The sequence below is a fragment of the Schistocerca cancellata genome, chromosome 4 (genome assembly GCF_023864275.1).
Source record: "Schistocerca cancellata isolate TAMUIC-IGC-003103 chromosome 4, iqSchCanc2.1, whole genome shotgun sequence".
Taxonomy (NCBI): domain Eukaryota; kingdom Metazoa; phylum Arthropoda; class Insecta; order Orthoptera; family Acrididae; genus Schistocerca; species Schistocerca cancellata.
In genome coordinates this window covers 410,620,894-410,644,313 of record NC_064629.1, presented here as the reverse complement: position 1 = coordinate 410,644,313, position 23,420 = coordinate 410,620,894, and the positions used below count along the sequence as shown (strand labels likewise).

The 23,420-nt window shown below is 42.9% G+C and overlaps 1 protein-coding gene across 9 annotated transcripts in view; it reads right to left on the bottom strand.

The window, feature by feature from the left end:
* LOC126183366 (uncharacterized) overlaps window positions 1-22,861 on the bottom strand; it is a 505,494-nt gene extending 482,633 nt beyond the window's left edge. For 8 of the 9 annotated variants that reach the window (XM_049925286.1, XM_049925287.1, XM_049925288.1 and 5 more), the window contains exon 1: window positions 22,590-22,860. In XM_049925286.1, coding sequence (XP_049781243.1) covers window positions 22,590-22,607 — 18 coding nt within the window. In that variant the 5' untranslated portion in view covers window positions 22,608-22,860. Of the gene's footprint in view, window positions 1-22,589 lie in introns of all 9 variants that reach the window. The other variant, XM_049925289.1, reaches the window with a different exon arrangement.
* Window positions 22,862-23,420: the final 559 nt, after the last annotated feature.

The following is a 23,420-nucleotide window of genomic DNA, read 5'->3' as shown; positions in this document are numbered from 1 at the left end:
TTGTCCATGCCACGAATCGTGTAGCTGAGATGATAGTCTCAAATTTCCACATGTAAATAAGCTAGTTTCAACCATCAAAAAGGTTTTTATTAAAGCACCTACAAAAATCCAGTTTTTTCGAGAGGAACTTTCCACTCCACCAGAACCCAAACTTACTCTCTGCAGAACATGGCTAGAGGCCCTGAAATATTACAGAGAGCATTTAGATGACAATAAGAATGTTGTTCCTAAATTACAAGAGGAGACAGTGAGCATTACTTCATCTAAAGATCTTCAAAAGGACCCAACAATTTCCAAAGACATTGCATACATAAAATCTCATTATATATTTTTGGTCCCTATTATTAAAGCTCTAGAGTGTTCAGGGAAACCAATCTACATGCAACTGCCACTGATAGAAGAGGTGACAGAAAAAGTCAACTTGGTCGCAGGTTCTATTGGTATGAAAGTTAGTGAGAAACTAAAGACAGTGCTTAAAAAAAAAAAACACCCAGGACTGAACCCCCTCTGCATAGTAGCTTAGATCGTATCAGGTAAATCGACAGAACATGAGTGTACGGTCCCATTGCGCCTAATACCATCATTTAAATATGCTCCAGTGACAACTGTTGACATGAAAAGCTCATTCTCAGCATATAAGATGCTATTAACAGACAACAGATGCAGTTTCTCAACAGAAAATCTGGAGAAAGTGTTAGTTATTTAGTGTGACTGTAATTATGGACATGGACGATAATATCATGTGGGTTTTGTCAATCTATTTATCCTTCTAGACAATAAAATGTCAGATTTTGGTCACCTATTTTTGTAAGTGATAGAACCTATTTTAGTTACCTAATTTAAGATTTTTAGAACTTAAAAGTCCAACGTCTACCGATAAGCCAAAACATTACGACTGTTAGTTGTCCCATCGGCAGAGATCCACATGTATGAATCGCCTATGTATTCCCTTATCCTGCTCAATGTATTTTCATATAAAGTATCTAAATAGTTCTTTCTCAGTGTGGATTCTGATGGAATGCTGTGGTGACAGTATTTCTCTAGAAGACTTTTGAATTGGCTATTTTCAACTGCATTGATTGGTACGTTTGCTGCAACAATGGCTCGACACAGGTCACAGTGAAATTAGTTTTTGTTTGTTGCATTTGGTTTAGCTACAAACGTTTGTTTCACATTTGATTTATTTTTTTAAATTTTGTCTGGTGTTAATCTCTGCAGCATGCTGATTAAATGTGACCTCAGTTCAGAATGTGCCTAAAAACAAAAACAAATGAGAAATACTTTCTGTAAGAATTTACATAAGAGATCTCCTTAGCAAAATTAAACCACATTAAGGGTTTAGAAACAATATTTTTGCATTCGCATGTGTCTGGTCTAAGGTAACTCAGAAAAAACAGTGGCATCACTGTTCCCTGAGTGGGTGTAGCAGATAAAAGGTTAAAATTTTATTTATATCTTTGTTGCGCACATTGCAGCGAAGAACTCTCTTTTTGAGTTACCTAATTTAAGATTTTTAGAACTTAAAAGTCCAACGTGAACCGATAAGCCAAAACATTACGACTACTGCCCACCATTGGTTGGTTAGTTGGTTGGTTTAAAAGAGGGGTGGAGGGACCAAACTGCTAGGTCATCGGTCCCTTGTTCCAATTAAAATAATTCCACAAGGGTGGGAGTAAAATAATAGAGACATACACAACACAGCTGGAAGAAAGGAGAAAACCACAAGAATGAGATAAGGGCAACAAACACTAAAATGGAAAAAATCAGACAAGAAAACCACAGAGAGACATAAGAAACATGTAGAAGAGATCAAAACAAGAGTGCAGATTACCATGGCTGGGTGACCATGAGAATAAAAAGGAGAGGCCAGCCACTCTGCAACACATTAAAACCTCCACCCTAAAAGCACTAGGATGTAAGACACAGAGGGACAAAGGACGTGCGCTAAAACTTAGGTCAAATGATAAAACCCAAAGCTGCTGTTGAGGCAATGTCACACAACACCAAAGGTAGGGTGCTGGGAAAGTTACAAGTCTGCCACACAGCGGTTAAAAGTGGACAATCCAACAAGAGGTGGACAACCGTCATTTGTGAGCCACAGCGACACCGAGGTGAGCCCTCGCAACAGAGGAAGTAACCATGCATTAGCCACGTGACTGAATGCAGGTCAATTTTGGAGATGCCCATCTACAGAAGCAGTTTCCGTGTTGTCTGTTTGGCCAGCCTGTCAGCAAGTTCGTTGCCTGGGATTCCGACGTGTCCTGGGGTCTACACAAACACCACTGAACGACGGGACCGTTCCAGGGCATAGATGGACTCCTGAATGTATGCTACCAAAGGACGGCAAGGATAGCACTGGTCGATAGCTTCTCGGCTGCTCAAGGAGTCAATACACAGGAGAAATGACAAAGTGAGAACACTGCAGCCATCTGCAAATGAGTGCAGTTCAATATGTCCTCCACAAACATACACAAAGCCTACATGACTATCAGCCATCAAGCTGTAGGTGTAAACCACTTCATGACCCAGGTGCATGTCAAGAATCGAGAGGAACAAAGTTCTTAGGGCCATGCAAGATCCAGAAGAATCTGCGGCCTACGTGTATACCATGGGGGTGTATGTGAATGGAACTTGAGGAGAGGTCTTAACGGGAAGTACTCTAGTTCAGACAGAAGGGGCCGGACATGAACCGCAAATGTAAGCCCTGACCTTGGCCGTGGATGTGCGAGATGAACCGCTGTGGTTGGGAAATGGAACGGTAATTCGGATGCGCAGGAGAACTACAAACATGTAAAACGTTAACTGGTGAGCAGTTGTGCACACCTAACCTTCAATGGAGGGACTCCGTCCTCCACCAGGACACTGGTCACTGGACTCGTTCTAAAAGCTCCTGTCGCTAGGCGAATGCCACAGTGGTGCACTGGGTCGAGTAAACACAATGCCGAGGGCACTGCCGAACCGTAAACCAGGCTGCCATAGTCTAGGCAGGATTGAACAAGGGCTCTGTAGAGCTGGGGCAGCATAGAGCGATCTGCACCCCAGTTGGTGTTGCTCAGGCAGCGGAGGGCATTGGGGTGCTGCCAGCACTTCCGCTTAAGCTGACGAAAGTGACATAGCCAATTCAATCGGGCATTGAAAACCAGTCCTAAGAATCCATATGTCTCCACTACAGTGAGTGGATCATCATTAAAGTAAAGTTCTGGTTCTGGATGAATGGTGCGGTGCTGATAGAAATGCATGACACACGACTTCGCGGCTGAAAATTGGAAGCCATGGGCTAGAGCCGATGACTCCACCTTGTGAACAGCTCCCTGTAGGCACCGCTCAGTAACACCAGCACTGGAGGAACAGTACGAAATGCAGTCATCCACATACAGAGAAGGTGAGACCAACAGCCCTACACCTACTGCTAGACTGTTAATAGCCACTAAAGATAGAGAGCCACTCAATACAGAGCCCTGCAGAACACCATTCTCCTGAATACAGGGGGAACTATGGGAGGCACCGACTTGGACACCGAAAGTACAGAGCAACAGGAAGTTTTGGGTAAAAATTGGGAGCGGGCCTCGGAGACCCCACCCACAAAATGTGGCAAGGATATGATGTCGCCAGGTCATGTCGTATGCTTTACCTGAGTCAAAAAAGATGGCAACCAGATGTTGGCGTCTGAAAAGGCCGTTCAGATGGCAGACTCGAGGGATACAAGGTTATCTGTGGTAGAGTGACCCTGGCAGAAGCCACCCTGACATGGAGCCAGTAGCCCACGTGACTCCAGCACCCAAACAACCGTTGACACGCCATACATTCCAGCAGCTTACAAAGAAAGTTGGTGAGGCTGATGAGGTGATAGCTATCCACATCAAGCGGGTTTTGACCAGGTTTGGGCACCGAAATGATGGTGCTCTCCCGCCAATGTGATGGAAAGACACCATCGCACCAGATCTGAATGAAGATGATGAGGAGACGTCACTTGTAGTCAGACGAGAGATGTTTAATCATCTGACTGTGAATCTGATCTGGCCCAGGAGCTGTGTCAGGGCAATTTGCAAGGGCGCTGAGGAGCTCCCACTCTGTAAATGGGGCATTATAGGGTTCACTGTGGCGTGTAGTGAATGAGAGGACTTTCCTTTCCATCCACCGTTCGAGGGTGCGAAAGGGTGGGGGCAGTTCTCTGACGCAGAGGCTCAAGCATAGCGCTCATCAAAGTGCTCGGCAATCGCATTCGCGTCAGCATATAACATGTCATTGGTGTTAATGGCAGGAACACCTGTTGGGGTCTGGTACCCAAAAAGACGTCTGACCTTCATCCAGACTTGGGAAGGTGACATATGGCACCCGATGGTCGACACTTACCTTTCCCGACACTCCTGTTTAAATCGTTTTATAAGCTAGCCAATGCAGGCATGGAACTGCTTAAAAGTTATTAGGTGCTCTGGGGAAGGGTGCCACTTATGTCGCTGTAGAGCCTCCAACGCTCTTTAATTGCCTCAGCCACTTCCGGCAACCACCAAGGGACTGTCTTTCACTGGGGGCACCCTAAAGAACAAGGGATCGTGGTTTCTGCCGCTGAAATGATCATTGTAGTGACCTGCTCAACGACAACATCTATGGCACCATGTGGGGGAGATTCAGCAGTGCCTTGCTTAAAGCACATCTGGGTAGGCATCTGTGGGCTTGATGCCGGGGAGTGACAGGAAGATGGGGAAGTGGTCACTACCACACAGGTCATCATGTGCTCTCCAGTGAATAGATGGGATAAGGCCAAGGCTGCAAGCCGAGAGATCAACGGCCGAATATGTGTTATGTGCTATAGTGAAATGTGTGGGGGCACCTGTATTTAAGGGGCAGAGGTCGAGTTATGATAGTAAATTTTCAACCACCCTACCTCGGCCAATAAGCATCGCACCACCCCACAAGGGGTTTTGCACGTTAAAATCTCCCAAAAGTAGGAAAGATTTGGGGAGTTGATCACTCAGTGCAGCCAATATGTTCAGGGGTACTGAACCATCTAGAGGAAGATATACACTGCACACAGTTTTTTCCTGTGTTGTCCTTATCCTGACAGCCACAGCTTCAAGAGGGGTTTGAAGGGGTATAGGTTCACTACATACTGAGTTCAGGACATAGACACAAACCCCACCTGACACACTATTATAGTCACTACGGTTCCTGTAACATACCTTATAGCTGCACAGGGCAGGAGTCCACATTGCCGGGAACCAGGTTTCCTGGAGGGCAATGCAGAAAGCAGGTGTAACGCTTAACAGTTGTCGTAGCTCAGCCAGGTGGTGGAAGAAACTGCCGCAATTCCACTAGAGGATTACGTGACCGTGAGACTGGGAAGGCATGAAACAGTCAATGAGGCAGACTACGACTCAGGGCCACCTGCTGCCACCAGATGAGTACCTGTGCAATAGACATCCATTGTCTCTGAGGTTCTAGCGAGATCTAGGTCCTCAGCAGATCTCAGAATCTCCACCTCATCCTCAGACACAGAGTTTGTAGGTAGTGGTGGTGTGGGTGCCACCACAGTGCCTCGGTTGGAGGTCTTTTTCTTTTTAGGTTTCTCTCGGTGCTCCTTACATGTGTCCTGCTTGGAGGGCATCACTGATTCAGTCTCAGCAACTGAGGAGGACTGTGAAGCCCTATGACCAGCTACCTGTGGTTGCTTCAGCCACTGGCGGGTGTCAGCTTTGCCACTGGTAGGAACCTGGGAAGGGAGTGAACCAAGGGATCCCTTCCTGGCGAGAGGAACCAAAGACGACTTACGCTTCTCTACCTGAGAAGTGGGGATTGACGTCCCCGATGGCTGGAGGGGAGAGGGGGGTTGCTTCTGAAGTAGATTGTGCAGGAGCAACAGGGAGGGAAGTGCCCCCCACCATCGAGGGGGCAGATGTAGTCTACGGCTCTGAGAGCGAACTGTATATGGCGGAACAGAAGATGGTAGAACTGTTGTCATAGCGGCAGTGTAGGTTGACTTCATATGCACAGGACGTAGCCTCTTGTATTTTCTCTTAGCTCCAGTGTAGGCCAGTTGGTCCAGGGTCTTGCCTTCCATTATTTTTCTTTCTTTCTGGAGAATCCAGCAGTCTGGCGAGCAAGGCGAATGATGCTCTCTGCAATTGACACAGATGGGAGGCGGGGCACAGGAAGTTTGGAATGCGAAGTATGTTCACAATCTTGACAGGTGACCCTGGAAGTAAGGTAGGAAGACATATGGCCAAACTTCCAGTACTTAAAGCACCGCATCGGGGTGTAACACCAGAGCTCTATGGTTCTATTAATTTACTTGGCCTTTTTGTGTTTTATTTAACATTCTGTAGGTAAACTGTTGTAAATACTGTTTGTTATATTGATAACACAAAAGTGTTCGCTTTTTCCTTTGTAAAAACTTCGATATGGTTTGATTCTATGCAATGTAATGTACCTATCATTTAAATTCTTTGCCTGGAGACAAAACTTGTCGTATATAACTGGAATTCCCGTAAATAATTTTTTGTAGAATTGTCAATATGTGCAAACAATATGTTTTGTTCAAAAAATCTTGTAGCTATGCTGTATTTGCTGATCCTCACTTAGGGTTCTTAGTTCTTTATATGTATAAAAGGTGTTGTGGTTCCCCACGGGAATGGAATCAGGCAGCACGCGAAAAATGTGGTTGGCGTTAATGAAAAGGTGAACCAAGAGTTAGTCGGGGACAAGCTACCAAACTGCCAACAGCTTATGTAAAAGTCATGTATTGTGCTGGTGCCGAGAGAGACTTTTCGTGCCATTTTCCAATGTGCCAAAGCCTCAAATGGATGGATAAAGAGCTGGCTTTATTCTAGAAATGATGCTAATCTGAGGATCGTCACTACCAAGAAATGATAGAGCTCAACATTACCTACTGCAAATCCATCTGCCAAGACGTACTCGCCACCACACTGCGCAATCACTGTAACGTAATGGAGGAATTGTAGATATGCAAAGTGAAGGATCAGCTCATTGAATGTTTTAGTGTGCTCAAATATAAGGTAACTAATACCTGAATTTATGTACCTACCTTGATTTTTTCATTATCACAACAACTCTTAGGTTCCTCTCCACTTGAACTATGATTATCGAGTGTCCATGTAGTGAAAAATGAAAGTCATAAAGTAAAAGAGTTAGTAAATTAATTTTATTTGAAATTTGGTGAAAAGGAATATTTAAATTTGCTGTGGAATTTGGTAAAGTTGAGGGAGGCAGTAAGTGTAGTTTTGTGAGAGCTTCCCAGTATTTAAGATAAATCAATTTAAAGTTTTGTGGTCTTTTAAAATCATTTGCTTAATGATTGATTTTAAAGTTAAAGACTGTGATGATAATGAAAAGGCAATAGGCCATTTTGAGGTAAGTTGCAAATTAAATGTAATCAAAGATTGGTTTGAAATGCTTTCCCTAGTAAATAAATTTGTTGTGCAGCTTGTTGAAATAGAACCAAAGGTGAGTCAATGTTCATAAAAATGTACCAGTTTGCTTTACTCCAGTAGTCAAGATTAAGGGCCAACCCTCACTGAAAGTTGCTCAAATGCACAAAGTTACTTGATTATAGAAAGTTCTAACTACTCTTGATATCTACGTTGAGTTCTGTACTCCTTGTGTTCTAAAAAGTGTAATATCAGTTTACAAGCACCCATTTTGTTTTATCCTCACTAAAGGTAAAGTTGCCATGAATGTCATTGTCCATGAGAACAGTTACTTCTTTGCCTTTGAAGAACAGTGTGAATCTTATTGCATGTGAATATTATTTAAATTTGTACTGTGCAGAAAATATCTGATGAAGGAAGACTAGGCCCATGCCCAATTTCCAGTTTAACAATGACTTGCATGTGTAGTGTTGATGGAGTTATTCAGTTTGGCAAAGCATTTAATATTGATGAACATAACAGTGTCTTTTGTGATTGTGAAAATGTGAACATCTTGCTGCTACTACTTTTACCCACTATAACGTTTGTTGTGGCTTGTGACTGGGCCCATTGCACTTTCGTAAGAGAAAAGTATAGGCCATGTCTTTATACTAAAACTGCTTACTTTTTCTTGAATAGAAACATTACTCATTCTTATGCCTAATTAGGCTGGCGACCCTCTCCCCCCCCCCCCCCCCCCATTGAAGTATTTGGACGGTTAGGATAGATAAAATATTGTTTGTTACTTGTTAAACCTTTATGTAAGTCAGACTTTCACGTCCGATAATTAAGGTCAAAACAACAAAATTCCTTTCAGAGAGTAACATTGCTCTGCTTCTTCATACTGTAATTGCTTTAATAAAAATAATTTCACTATATGAACTGCCTCCAGCTTTGAGGTTATAGTATAACAGTAGTGGGCGGTAGTGTTATAGACGGAGGGATATATGGCTTTACGTCACAGTTGCAGACCATCACCTTGACCTTCTCGGGTAATGTGTCACTCTCGAAGGCCGAGGTGAAGGCACCGGTGGAGGTGGCAACCTGATTATCCCTTGGGCCCCGGTGGACGCACCAGATGAAATGGACACCTTTCCGCTCTAAATTGGCGCGCAGCTCATCGTCAGACTGCAAAAGAATGTCCCTGTGAAATATGATATCCTGGACCATATTTAAGCTCTCATGGGGCGTTACGGAAACAGAAACATCCCCAGATTGTCATAGGCGAGTAGTGCCCATAACTGGGCAAAGAATGCTGTTTTGATTAAGACCGACCCTGACCACATTTTGGACAAGCCCTCCACCTACACAAACTTGTCCTATAAATGCTCCACAAAAAAACTGATGTTTCATTGACTAGACAGATTCCCCATCAACACTCGTACATGCGAGGTACCAGCAAGACATGATGTACTACCCTTTATGGAGTGTCATTTGCCCTGATGCCACCCACTCTGACCAGGGGCCGTCCCCACAGGCACCACCCAGCCGCAGCGAAGGCCACCTGGCAGGATGGCCATTGCCAGGAGTCCTGAAGCCAGGGTGACGGGCATCTACTCCTTGGCATTGTGGGGAGTTAACAGCACAGGCATCAGCAGAGCAATCCCAGTGTGCTCAAGAGGCTACAACCAACAGGGTACGTGGCCCAAATGAGCTAGTGCAGAAAGAGGTGCTGCACAGAGGATGGAAGAAAACGCACCCAGGAGGGTGACCTCACCCAACAGCTGTAGAATGAGTGGAAGTGCAGATCCACGTCAATGAAGGATGCGAGAGGTCTCAGCACATAATAGACACTATGCACTATGTAAGGCGCCCTTGCCCAATTGGCTTGCTCTTCAGGAAAATTTTCAAAAATGGTGGTAAAACCCTGCAGAGAGCCATCACATGAAGGCCGAAACACGTGAGACTCCTTTTAGTCACCTCTTACAACAGGCAGGAATACCTCGGGCCTATGCTAACAACCGGACCCGCAGAGGGGTGCTGCCCACCGTGACGTTGAATGCTGCCTGGTGGCTGGTTTGGAGTGAAAGAGACTAAACTCCTTCCGTTAAGGGGCAAACCAGGAGAGATCGTTGAAGAAGGGAGATGAAAGGCAAATCCTGGAAAGCCTAAGTGTAACTAACACAATAAAAACAGATAAAAAAGCACAGAAAAAAGACACCACGGACAAGTCGTTAAAAGATCAGCCAAGATAAGGCTTAAAACCAATAAATGAAAAAGAATAAAGAAAAAAAGGTGGAAAGGATGGAGGCCAGGCTGGGCAACACAGTAAGGGCCAACAAGAGACAACTGGGGGTGGGCGGAGGGGGGGGAGGAAAGAGCAGGAGGAGGGTGCCCCACAAACCCTTCAGGCAATCAATGAGGCCAAATGGCCGTACCATACAGAAATAAATATAAACCACCTTTGTGCACAAAACATAACACGAGATAAACTGTTTTGATATCGTCTTTTAACACAAGATGTAGCTTGGCATGAGGATTAGGATGCCACCTCAAAGCAGTCCAGTTAGGGCAGCCTATGAGTAAGTGGGCCACCATCTGGTGGGCTCCACATCGACAGTGAGGATTCTCACTTCAGAGAATGTGGCCATGGGCCAGCCAACTGTGGCCAATACGGACTCAACAGAGGACGGTGGATTTCCTGTTAGATGCATGCAAGAAAGACTGCCACAGGGTCGTGGTCTCCTTAATTGTCCTCAGTTTGTTTGGCAAGGTCAGGGCAGACCATTCTAACTTCCAGAAATTCATGGTGTATAAATGACCAAAGGTCCAGTTCTGGGACCCCCATTTCCAGAATCGGCATCCTGGTGGCCAGCTTGACTAACGTGTTCATTTCCTGAAATCCCACTCTGACCGCCGAGGGTACAAACAAAAACGATTGGCCATTCAGCTTGATGGATGTCGAGATCCTGGATAGCTGTAACCAGTGGGTGAGGAGAGAAGCACTTGTCTAAAGTCTGAAGTCTGCTAAGGGAATTACTACAGATTAGGATACTCTTGCCAATGCAAGAATGAACATAACTAAGGGCTAGTTTAATGGCCATCAATTCAGCAGTGAAGACACTTAAGCCATTTGACAGAGAGTGGGGTTCACTGCACTGTGCACATGTGTATGCAAAGTCTGTTCGTCCATCAACTGTTGAGCCATATGAATACCACTTCCAAGCCCAGATATGTCTCAAAGAGAGGCCAGAACAGGCAGTGAAATATTGTGGGGTCTATGGAATCTTTCAGACCAAAGGATACTTCGAGACATATCTCAGGTTGCGCCACAAACCATGGGGGCACAGGGCAATGTCTCGCAGCCCAAAGGTGACAGCAGAGGAAGTTGCAGTTCCGAACAGAGACACTGGAGGCAGTCATGAATTGCAAACTCAGTTCTGCGAGGTGCAGCACCCTTCCAGGGAAAAGGACATGGTAGCTGGGATGTTCTGGGAAGCTACAAAAGCATATAGTGTAATTCAGTAGCTGTTGTTGGTGCCTTATAGATAATAGAGGAACTCCAGCCTCGACAGTAAGCTATTCACAGTGCTAGTTCAGAAGGCTCCTGTCGGAAGTCAGACCCCACAATGATGAATGGATTCCAGTATCCGCAATACTGAGGGTGAGGCTGAACCATATGTGAGACTCCCGTAATCTAGATGGGATAGAAATGGGGCTTTGTAGAACTGCAAAACGACAAAGCAATCTGCATACATGATAGTGTTGCTGAGGCAGCGAAGTGTATTGAGGTGTCATCCACACTTTCACTTAAGTTGGCCAAGGTGGGGAAGCCACGTTAGCTGGGAATGGTAGACTAGTCCCAAAAAGTGATGCGTCTCAACTACAAGAACTAACTGAGTATATAGGTAAAACTCTGGGTGTGGGTTGGCAGTATAACAGAGACAGAAGTGCATGACAAAAGCCTTTGCAGCTGAAACGGAAAGCCATGGGTGAGAGACCGTGACTGCACCTTCCGTATGGCACCCTGTAGGTGATGCAAGCAACACCCATGCCACTGGAGCAATAATAAAAGAAACATTGTCACCATATAATGAGGGCAATACCGAAGACCTCACAGCCACTGCTAGACCATTGGTGGCAACCAGAAAGAGGGAAACACTCAGTACAGAGCCCTGCAGGACCCCAAGCTCTTGGATTTTGGGGGGAGAGGGGGGGGGGGGGGGGTTACTGAGTAAAGCACCTACTTAAACCTGGAACGTATGGTGCAACAGGAAGTTCTTGACAAAAACTGGGAGCGGACCCCACCCCCCAAGACTCCACTCATATAACATAGGGTTTGACACCACAGCGTGTCATAAGCAGGTCAAATAAGATGGCGATGATGTCCTGACAACATGCAAAGGCCATCTGAATTGTGGACTCCATGTGAACCACATAATCAGCAGTGGAGCAGCCTTTGCAAAAACCATCTTGAGATGCAGCCAAAAGGCCCCAAGACAACAGGAGCCAACACAGTATCTCACTCACCATGCATTTGAGCAACTTACAGAGAATGACAGTAAGGCTGATTGGGTGATAACTGTCCATCTCTGGGTGTTCTTACCCACTTTCAGAACTGGAGTACACACACTTTCTCACCACTGAGTTGGGAACTCACTCTCATTCCAGACTGGATTAAAGAGGGCAAGGATGAAATGCTGACAATCCACTGACAGATGATTCAGCATTTGGTTGTGGATGTGGTCTGGACCTAGGACTACATCGCGGCAATGGACTGGGACAATGGAGAGTTCCCATTCACTGACTGCAGTATTATACGGCTCCAGGTGGTGGGTAGTAAAAGATAAGTGCATTTGCTTCACCCACTGTTTAATGAGCCAAAAGGTGAGCTGGTAGTTCTCAGATGCAGATGTACAAGCATAATGCTGAGTAAAATGTTCAGCAACAGTGCCGGGATCAGTATAAATGATACAATCTAAAGAAATGCTTGGCACACCTGCAGGCAACTGATCTTTCCCCATATCTGTGATGGAGAGGTACATGATCGAATGATTGAAACATACGATTCCCAGGATTTTTGCTTTCATCGTTTCATGGGAAGCTGACTCTGGCACACAGCCATTTACAGCCAATGAGATGCTCCAGTGAAGGATGCCAATTATGGCACTGGAGAGCCCACCTACAATCTCTAATGGTCGCAGTGATCTCAGGGGCCACCAGGGTAGTCTTCTGGTGACTGAATCCAGAGGAAGAGGGTATGGTTTGGTTGGTTGTCAAAAAAAATGGCTGCTGTGGTATTCTGAACAGCTGCATCAATACTGCCTTGTGGTTGGAAGCTAAAGACAACAGCAGATGTGAACCCATCTGGGTGGGTGTCCAGAGGAGCAATGCTGAGGGAGGTACAGGAAGGTCAGGAAGTGGTCAGTATCACACAGGTCATTATGGACCCTCCAGTGGATAGATGGTAGAAGGCCAGAGCTGCAAAAAGAGAGATCAATGACCAAATAAGTTCCGTGTGCTACACTGAAGAGTGTGGTGGCACCAGAGTTCAAGAGGCAAAGATTGAGCCGTGCCAGTAAAGACTCAATGTCTTTACCACGGCCAGTGATCACTGTACCACTCCACAAAGGGTTACGGATGTTGAAGTCACCCAAGATTAGGAAAGGGGTGGGAGCTGACAGAGTAATGCAGATGGTAAAACCCTGATGTGCCCTTACTTACCTGAACAGACACAGCCTCGAAAGGTGTATGAAGAGGCACAAGGTCACTGTATACCGAATCCACCACACACGTACAACCACCACCTGATACCCTCTCATAGTCAGTACAATTCTTAAACTAACCTCAGTATCCACGAAAGATGGGATCTGAGTTGCTGGAAACCACATTTCCTGGATGGCAACACAGAACGCAGGTAAGTGCTTAAAAGTTGCCGTAGCTCAACCAGGTGGGCAGATTATGACCTAAGGTCACATGCTGCCACTGACTGAGACATTAGGCGATCTATTAACACAGGTTCTGCAACACACTGCCTGGGGAAATCCATTGCCTCAGCGGCCACTGGGATCTCCACCTTGGGCACAGGAGGACATGCAGAGCCCAGTGGTGTGGGGGCCACTAGAGTTTCCTTCAGCTTAAGGACTTCTTTTTGTCCTTCTGATTAGAAGATGAGAACTGAGAAGGTTCCCTGAACTTGTTTCAGGGTCAGAGGAAGAACGAGAAGTTTGACGGCCAGCAGCCTGTGGTTGGGACCTCTTCTTAGCTAGAGAAACCAGAGGATAGGGCTCCTCCCCTTGGGGGGATGGGGACTGGTGTCCCCGGCGGGTGGGGAATCAGTGCTGCTGAAGTGGGTGCAGTGGACGCACCAGAAGGGGCCCCAACCGGCTGGGGAACAGGAATTAGCAGGTGGGTCTGAGGGCTCGCTGTAAGATGCACAGTAGGGGAAAGCACAATCGACAGAAGGCAAAGACATTGCGGCTGTAGCATAAGATTGAGTGACTTGTATGTATTCAAGATGCTCATACTTTTTCTGGCCTCTTGATATGTGAGCTTATCTAGAGTTTTACACTCCTGGATTTTCTTTTCATGATTCAAAATGAAGCAATCTGGAGAACAGGGAGAGTGGAGCTCGCTGCAGTTTACACAAATGAGGGGAGGGGCACAAGCAATGTTCACGTGCAGAGGATGTCCGCAATACATGCAGATGGTGGTGACGGTGCAATGGGAAGACACAAGTCCAAACTTCATATTCCTGAAGCATCCCGTATGAGACGGAACATAGGGTTTCACGTTACACTGGTACACCATCACCTTGACATTCTCAGTGAACATATCATCCTCGAAAGCCAAGATGAGGGCTCCGGTAGCAACTCAGTTTTCCCTTGGTCCCCTATGGACACGATGGATGAAGTACACACCCTGTCACTCCAAATTGACCCACAGTTCATCGTCAGATTGCAAAAGAAGATCACAGTAAGAGATGACACTGCAGACCATACTGAGATTCTTTTGGGGAATGACTGTCATGGGAACGTCACCCAATTTTTGACGGGAGAGTCAGCCTGTTACTGGGCAGGAGATGACATTTTAATCAGGAGAGAACTGTTCTTCATTTTAAAGGTGGCTACAGATTTCCCGTATTTGTCCTCAACGTATTCAAGAAAAAAATAAAGGCTTTGTGGCCAAACAGGTGTCCCTGTCAGTCCTAGTACAGACCAGATACTGGAAGGAGGATTTTGCTCCTTGTTGTCTAGTCCTGCATTCCTCCCACAGCATGGCCATGGAAGGGAACTTGTTGGGATCATAAGAGGCCTTTCCATGCGAAGAGACTGCTGGGGCTGTGGGGCCACCAGTGTGAGAAAGCTTAAGTTACTTCATGTGCAAAACATCCACCACAGTGTCATCCTCTCCAGACAGGGGCTCTCCCCATGGGCATCATCGAGCCACAGCTACCTGGCCAGTAATCCACTGTTGGGGGTCCCCGTGCCCCAGTCATGATGGGCACATGCTCCATGGCATACATGTGGAGTGTGCAGCACAGCCACAAAGAGTGTGATCCCTGTATGGTCAGGGGTTACCACCGTGCAGGTACATGATGAACACCCCCCCCCCCCCACGCCCACAATGGGATTGCTACCATGCTGGTGTTTGATTGTATGACAACAATAAGGGAGGGTGCCAGGCCAGAAAGGCACAGAGGCAGAGCATACACCACAGCAGGCGACCTTTGCTGCACGACATGCACTTCTGTAAAATCTGGAAAAGATAGCAGATCAAACCCAATAATGGGGACCACATAATCCTTAATGGAAGGTGAAGGCAGCACTAAGAATGAAACCAGAAATCAATGCCAAAATCTTTAACCACATCCAGGCAGGGTCTGAACCAAAAGGACCATCTGACAGAAAGTCAGAGGAGGTAACAGATAGTTGCAGCATAGGTTTGTGGCACAGAAAGAGGAAGTAGTGCCGCAAAGGCTGGGGCACCGTGGTAGCCTAGCACATACTCACCGAAGAGCAGTCAGAGCCCCTGGGAGGGGAGGGGGCGGGAAACGCCTGGTGGTGCCGCAGACACGTGGTGCAGTAACAAAAGTATGTAAGCTGAGCTGATACAAACAGACAAACAGAGCATCACCTTAGCAAAAATAAGGGCAACAAATGGGCACATTCATTAAGATACACAACTCTGACAAAGGGAAGATTATTATTACACAGAGCCGTTGAACAAGTATCTCGAAAACGGTAAAGGTGTTTGCATATTGACATGCTACTGTCATGAGCAGCTACAGAAGGAGGTAGGTGGTCAGTGAAACCACCACTAGGAGCTAAATGGTTGGACCTCCACAACTCTTCACATTATGTGGAGTTTGAACATTTGCCTGCTCTACAAAGTAGGATAGATGGTGAACTGTGACATTTCTGCCAAAAGAGCACAATGCTGGTGCACATACAAGTGTTTTAGAGCACACTGCTCACAGTACATTTTTGAACATGGAGCTCCACAGCAGACCACCCCTACGTGTTCACAAGTTGACCCAATGACATATCAATTATGCTTGCAGCAGGGATGGGACAATCAGTATTCAACCATCAAACAATGGAAACATGTCGGCTCTTCGGGTGAATTACATTTTTGCTATTCTAGGTCACTGGCAGTCTCCACAAATGCCATCATCGATTGGCGGCTCGAACAGTGCAGTGCATCAAGGATGCAGACTTGGTGGGAGCAGTATTACGCTATGGGAGAAATCCTCCTGTGCTTGCATGGGACCTGTGGTAGAAATCAAAGACACACTGATAGCTGCAAACCACCTGCATCCCTTCATGCTAGATGTCTTCCCCAACAGCAATGTTATCTTTCAGCAGTATAATTGTCCATGTCCATGTCCATACTACAGTGAACTCATGTTGATATCTCGGCGACCAAATTTGCCTGATGATGTTCCTATGGAACCTATCTGAGTCGCTATTGAGCACCATTACTGCATACACAAATCAGTGGCCCATTATTTAAGCAAATTACATGACCTGTGCATAGTCATCTAATGCCCCATACCTCCAAAAATCTAACAACAAACAGTCAGATTCCTGACATCCAGAATCAGTAATGTATTTCACTCCAAATATTGACACACAAGCTATTAAGCAGATGGTCATAATGTTTTGGCTCATCAGTTTATACCATCCTTACCACACCACATTCCTACAATTGCACTAGGTGGCATTCAGTCTCAAGGTAGGCAGTGATTCCAAGTGAAAGTTTAAGAGATGTCCGACTACGCTTTGCTAAATCGATTGTCAGACCACAATGAATAGATAGTCACATTATGTAACTTAGCTCCATGTACAATGAGGGTGATTAATGTAAAAACTACTGAAAATTGTAAAGAAAGTTTAAGAAATAGTGGCAGAGACGGAGTTTACAATGAGCCTAATTCCAGCTCTAAATTCTTAATGAGTTTGCATCCGTTTCTGAAAGTAGTTTTCCCAGAAAGATAATTAAATGTAATAATAGTAGGAAGTCATTACATAAATGTTGGATCACAACAGATATAAGTGTCTCTTTACAACGATGAAAGAGCTTGTACAAAATATAAAGAACAAGTAACCATGCAGAAATATTTTCATATCATGAACAGTACTGTGATATACTGATAAAAGTTGAAAAAGACCTTGAGTATGCATATCTTATAAGAAACTGACACAATGGAAGCACGGTTAAAGATAGTTCATGTGTAGCAGATATTTTTAGTAACCAATTTTAAAAAATAAGTGAGAAAAGTGATGCAAATAGTTCAGAAGATAAAACAAAACAGTACAATGAAAGATCAATGCAGAGGAGGCTTAGTGAAATAAAAATTAATCGCACATCTGAAATATGGAAGATGATCATAACAAAAGTAAAAGTTTGGGAAATACGGAAGCGTCCGATCCCACCCGTCTGCTTTGACCCATGACGTCACAAATATGGCGGAAACAAAAACACACACACACACACACACACACTTTCCACAAGAAGCCTAATGACACTAACGGGACAAGCGCGGGAAATGGGGTGTTTTGGGTGGGGGGCAAACTAAATATAAACAAATTTAGACGCCTTGCGTAGCTACAACGTGTAAGTGAAGACAGCCATGCATGAATACCCACCCACCTCCCCAGGGGTCGTAACCCCTGCAACCCATAGAAGATAAAGATGCTTCAGTAGCTGATTAGTGTTTTTTGTCTTTAAAAAAAAATCTCACGGGATAGAATGAGCAGATCAGAAATATAAATATAATAAACTAAAACAGAAATTCGAGGAAACAGATAATTAAAATACGTAATAAGTGTTTTGAAATTAAAAAAAAAATCTCACGAGATACAACGAACAATCAGAAAAGTAAATAAAATAAGATAAAACAGAACTGGAGACAGCCACACTCAAACCAAACTCCGCGCCGTCATGACGTCACACACGACAACACTCTTACGTCACGGGTCAAAGCCGACGCGTGGGATCGGACGCTTCTGTCGACCCAAAGTTTGTATGGAGGGAATAATACCTCCATCAAGATACTAAAACGTTGTGGCCTTATAAAATGTAATGTTCACAGTTACTTGTGTATCATTAACTTGAGGTGTTTTCCCAAACTTATTACAATATGCTATTCCATATGAAGAATGACTCCGCAGATGTCAACAACTACTGCCCGGCATCACTCCTTACATCATTTTCTAAAATCTTTAAGGAGGTAATGTGGTTCAGCATTTCCACCTACTGAGTGAACTACCTAGTCACCAAAGTCAGTTTATCATCTAACAGAATGACAACTGTTAAATTTGAAAAGATAAATTATAGCTCAACTGGGAATAATGATAAAATACTAGAGAAATTTGAGACATAAAGTCTTGTAACATATTACTTGCAAAGCACATAATAAAACCTTTCAGTCAACAGAAGTGTTCAGTTTCAGGCCTCTGCTTTGATCCTCGATGCAAGTGACTTGGCATTGTGTGACATCATCGGGGCATGGCATGTTTGAAATGGACTGTGTTTGCTAAGGAAATGTTAAAGTAAGCAGCTGTGCACTCCAGTTTGAAATGTTTATGTTCCTGAGTTGTTTGTGAGTGATGTTAGTGCAGCACTGGACTTAATATTTTGTGTTACTTGAAGTTTTGGGTCTTCATTTTTGTGACCTTTCAGTGTGTTATTTTCATTTCAGCTGTTGGCCACTGATTTGTTTTGAATTTGTTATTTCATCGTGTTGTTAATGGCCTGAAACCTTTTTTTTTTTTTTGTACACTAAGTGTGGATATTTTATAACGAAATTTACTAAGAGTTCATTGGTTGCTGCAATGGACAACAATATAATGTCTACAATTAAATTTCTTTAGTTATGTGACCTCTTGGCATAATGTACTAAGTGTCAGCAGTGCTTGGGGTGGTAAGTATGTATGTTTTATTGTACTTTTGGTCTTTATTGTTAGAATAGTATTGTGTTTCTTTACATTCATAATTTACTTTGATATACATGCATTGAAATTTATGTTGCACTAGTTTTTTATGATGTGGTTTGTGTTGGTAAGTGTAGTTCATATTTGGTAACTTATAGCTGTAGGTATCGTTGAGTGTGTTGCAGTTATTTTGATATCATTATGTGTCAATAATAGTTCTGCTATGTTATTAACAGACATTAAGTCATAGACTGTTTCATGACTATAACTTCTACATTAGGGATTATTAATTAATAATATTCAATCATTAATCACCAAATTTTATTACTTAATTGCTGTCCCACATGATTTGGAGCTAAAACTCTAGTTTCAAGAACTGTTTGGCTACAATGGGTATTACACCTGCTTCATAAAGTGTTTATTAATGATTCTGTCAACAATTGCAGTATTTAAATTAAGCGACTAGTTTCAAATCTTACAAGAGTCATTTTCGAGCCTGGCCTATTGAGGCTGCATTGACAGTACATCATCTTAACAATAAACATCAAAGCAGCAATACGTTTTACAAATGTTTGCAAAATGAATACCACAAACCACACGGGCCTCTTAAAAAGTTAAAACCAAAGTCAGTTTATCATCTAACAGAATGACAACTGTTAAATTTGAAAAGATAAATTATAGCTCAACTGGGATTAATGATAAAATACTAGAGAAATTTGAGACATAAAGTCTTGTAACATATTACTTGCATTTCAGCGTGTAACTTTCACCTTCTGCATTGGCGAAAGGCTTCCACATTTGCACATACATTCTGAAACTACTTAACATGTTTATGATAGTATTACATGACTCAAATGCTGCATATATAACCTATGTTCTAGTGATACGATGGAGTATTGGATTTACTATTATGCAAATGGAAATAATAATAAATCCAATCTAGCATTTTCTCATTAATGCCAACTGAGGTAGAGTTTATCCCATTACATAAAACAACTGTGTCATCCTGTTACTATTAGGTGAAAAACTGAAGCAGCTGTAACATCCACTGTCACTATACAGTCCTTGAAAATGGAGTTGTAGCTCCAAAATGTGTTAAACGGCAATTAAAAAATAAAAATTCGTGACTGATGACGGAATATTATTAATTAATAATTCCTAACTTACACTTGTGTTAGTTGCGTGTTCTTGGTACCATGGGTTTTGTATGACCTATATAGGTCATGTGAACTTTCTAATACTGGTTTTTGTGGTTGTGTTGGTTTGAACCATAATTCAAGAGAAATTTGCAATACTAGTTTTGTGTGTGTGTGTTTTCGTCTGAGTTCTACAGGGCAAATATTCAAGTAACTGTGTTTTTTTCTGGGTTATTCTCAAGTATTCTGTGTGTATTGTTTTTCAGTTTTGCTTGTTTTGGAACAGGGATGTTATTCTTACTACTGTATATTTGACTTGTTCCAACCCTAAATCCCCCACTTCCTACATTAGTTGTATTAGTTTCATTTTATTGTTGGTGTGAAATGTTTTGTGTCATTTATATCACTGTTCATGGGTGTATTTGGTATGTTATGTTTGCCATATAGTATATATGCTGGAAACAGGGGTGTCTGCCACCTTAATGACATATGGGTCAAAGCAGACGCGTGGGATCGGACGCTTCTGTCGACCCGTGATTTATCAAAGGCATCTAATTGTGACTGAGGCATACTATTCTATTCAGAAAGTGGTAGTTTTTTTTTCTTTTTTTGGAAAACATAGTTCAGCTCTCATTTACAAAACAGAATGGAGAACGTTACTGTAGGCAGACCAAGGGTAACAAAGAGGGATGCATCACCATCTGCATGGGGAGAAATTACAATGGGAGTCTCTCAAAGTCTGATCATTGGTCCACTACTGTTCTTGCTTCATGTTAATGATCTACCACTTCATTCAAATCATGGTGCAAAATTATTCATGACTGCAGATGATACAAGCATTCTTTTGAGGCTAAGTGAAACAGGCATTAACAGGAAAAATAGTAAATAGTGTTTTCGTGAAAGTTACTAACTGATTTTGCACAGATAGGCTAGGCTTAAATGTTGAAAAAACGCTGTAAATCGTGTTTTGTGTAGTCAAAACCAGTCTATTCCCAATTAAACTATCATACCAACAATAAATTGTAAAAAACACAGAAAATTCTAAGTTCTGAGGTGTGCATCTTGATGAAAACTTAAAAGTGGAAAATCCTTATAGAAAACTTGCTACAATGTTTATTATCGGCTACTTTTGCCATAGCAATAACTGCTAACTTTGCGAATATAGAAGCCAGTAACTTAACATATTTTCATCCACTAATGCGTTATGCATTTATACTATGGGGTAACTTCTGACACACACAAAAGTATTCATAGGACAAAACAAAGTAGGCCTAATTAGATTTTGGGAGGTGTTCACACATGCACACCTTGCAGTCACACCTTTAAGCAGCTGTAAATAATAATCACTGCCTCACAGTACACTTCTTCAAACATGAAATGTGGTATCAACAGTCGAACTGAATTTGAGAGTAGCAACAGTACTCACAAGTCCAACAAAAAAAGAGTGAAATATACAAGTAAAAAACATTCTGACAATGTATATGTGGAAATAAAATGTATAACAAACAGCTGAAATGTTTTCACAGTTTCTCCTCAATAGGTTCTCCTACACCATAAACAAATTTTGACAAATAACTAACACACAGGTATTGGAAGGAGAGTGCCATCAGAGACCTATCATCAGTATGTAAAAGACTGTGCTTTGTGATGACATACTATAGCTTTGTACATAGTTCTTAGACACAGGATTCTATCCTAGGGATCAAATACATTAAACATGGACCCTGTTTTCAAGCTGCAGATAAGGGTTGTAAGAAAAATATTTGTCAGGCTCACTGAATGAAAATATTTAACAAATCCTTCAAGTACTGTGCCACATATGGTCATATACAGTACCAACAATTTGCGCACATTATGAAACACATTATTAAGTATTCCACGAATAGTTTTACACATTATTATGGAACAAGAGCCAGTTTGTGCTTACACTTAACAAGTGAAAACACTTTTCTAACAGGGACTAAAACTGTATATTAATCTGTCCAAAGTGGCACAATACTGCGTGTTTTCCCGCCATACCGTCTGCATTTGTAAATAACGTGCAAGATATGTCTACACGACACAAAATTCTCTGATATTTCATTACCCATTTGAAGAAGCTGCAACGAACAAAAGATCTAGATGTGGCCCACGTGTTTCATGTTCTGACCACAATGACGGCGTATTTGTTCACACATTGTAAATATTTTGACATGGTTACGGAATGAATATTAATGTTCTGCAGGGCGTCTTTCAACTAAAAAGAAACATTCTCTCTCAAGCGCATGACTTTATTTGCATAGTATATCATACCCCCAGTATGCACTATCAATCTGTCCGCCTCGCTTGTGTACGCATTATCTACTTGATATCAAAACAGGCACGGCATGGAACGATTATTCTTAACCTAGAATTAAATAGAATTGAGTTTCAGGTGCACCACATATGGGCTATCGCCGCAAATCGAATAAAAACCGCAGTATAAAAACCTGATATTCACACGCGAATGTACATACAGTGTGAAACACGATCAAGGTCCTGAGACCAGAAATATGGCACTATACATTATAATTTGGCAGTTCAAAAAAGAAATAGTTACAAGTGCACATTGTAAAATAGATAATATATGTGTCCGTGTGTAACATGGTGCATAACCACGTTTTATTAAATACCTTATGAGATTTCTTCATGCCTAGCTTCGTGGAATACCGTAATCCTCTTTATATCTGATGGAAACATAAAAAAGGTCCACAAACAGATAAAACACAGTAACATCCACAACACCAACACGCCTAAACACACGGATTTTGTAACACTAACCACCACTACACAAACAAACCGTTGAACTACAGTCGCTATCTCGCTAAGGAACATTCGACCTCCACATTCGATACGACTCTTATCGAGGATAATATCTATACGATAGAATCGAAACAACTGATTCGATAGAAACAAAATCTGTAACATCTATCGTTTCTACAGCTACAGCTGTACGTATCAAAGCGCTGTAAAGTGTATGGTAGAACGTACTTTCCATTACGACACGTAATGTACTCACGTGCGCTTATTTCCTCGACCTAAAATACATTCCATTCCAAAATCAAATCTTGCAGTCAACCAATGAGCACGAAGTTACCGACAGCCAATGAAAACCTTCGGCGCGAATCGACTGGAAATTAACTTCCGCTGTTGTAATTGTGTAGTAAATGATTGGAGAAACAAAAGAAATATTCGTGCCAGTTTAGCAAACCGTGTAACTTTCAGTGTTGTCTCCTTTATTTTTTTCCCACAAAGCCATGATTCACCCTGATATTTAATATTTCATGTTCGTTACTGTTTTAATGTGGAATTCAATGAACCTGTGAGTGAAGTGTGTGGCAGTGTAGTCATTGTGCACCAGTATTCATATCCCCACAGACCCAAAATTCGCAAAAGTCTAATTTTGTGTATGTAGGCTAAATTTGATTTTGTACTACGGAAATTAAAACCTTGCAAAAATCGTC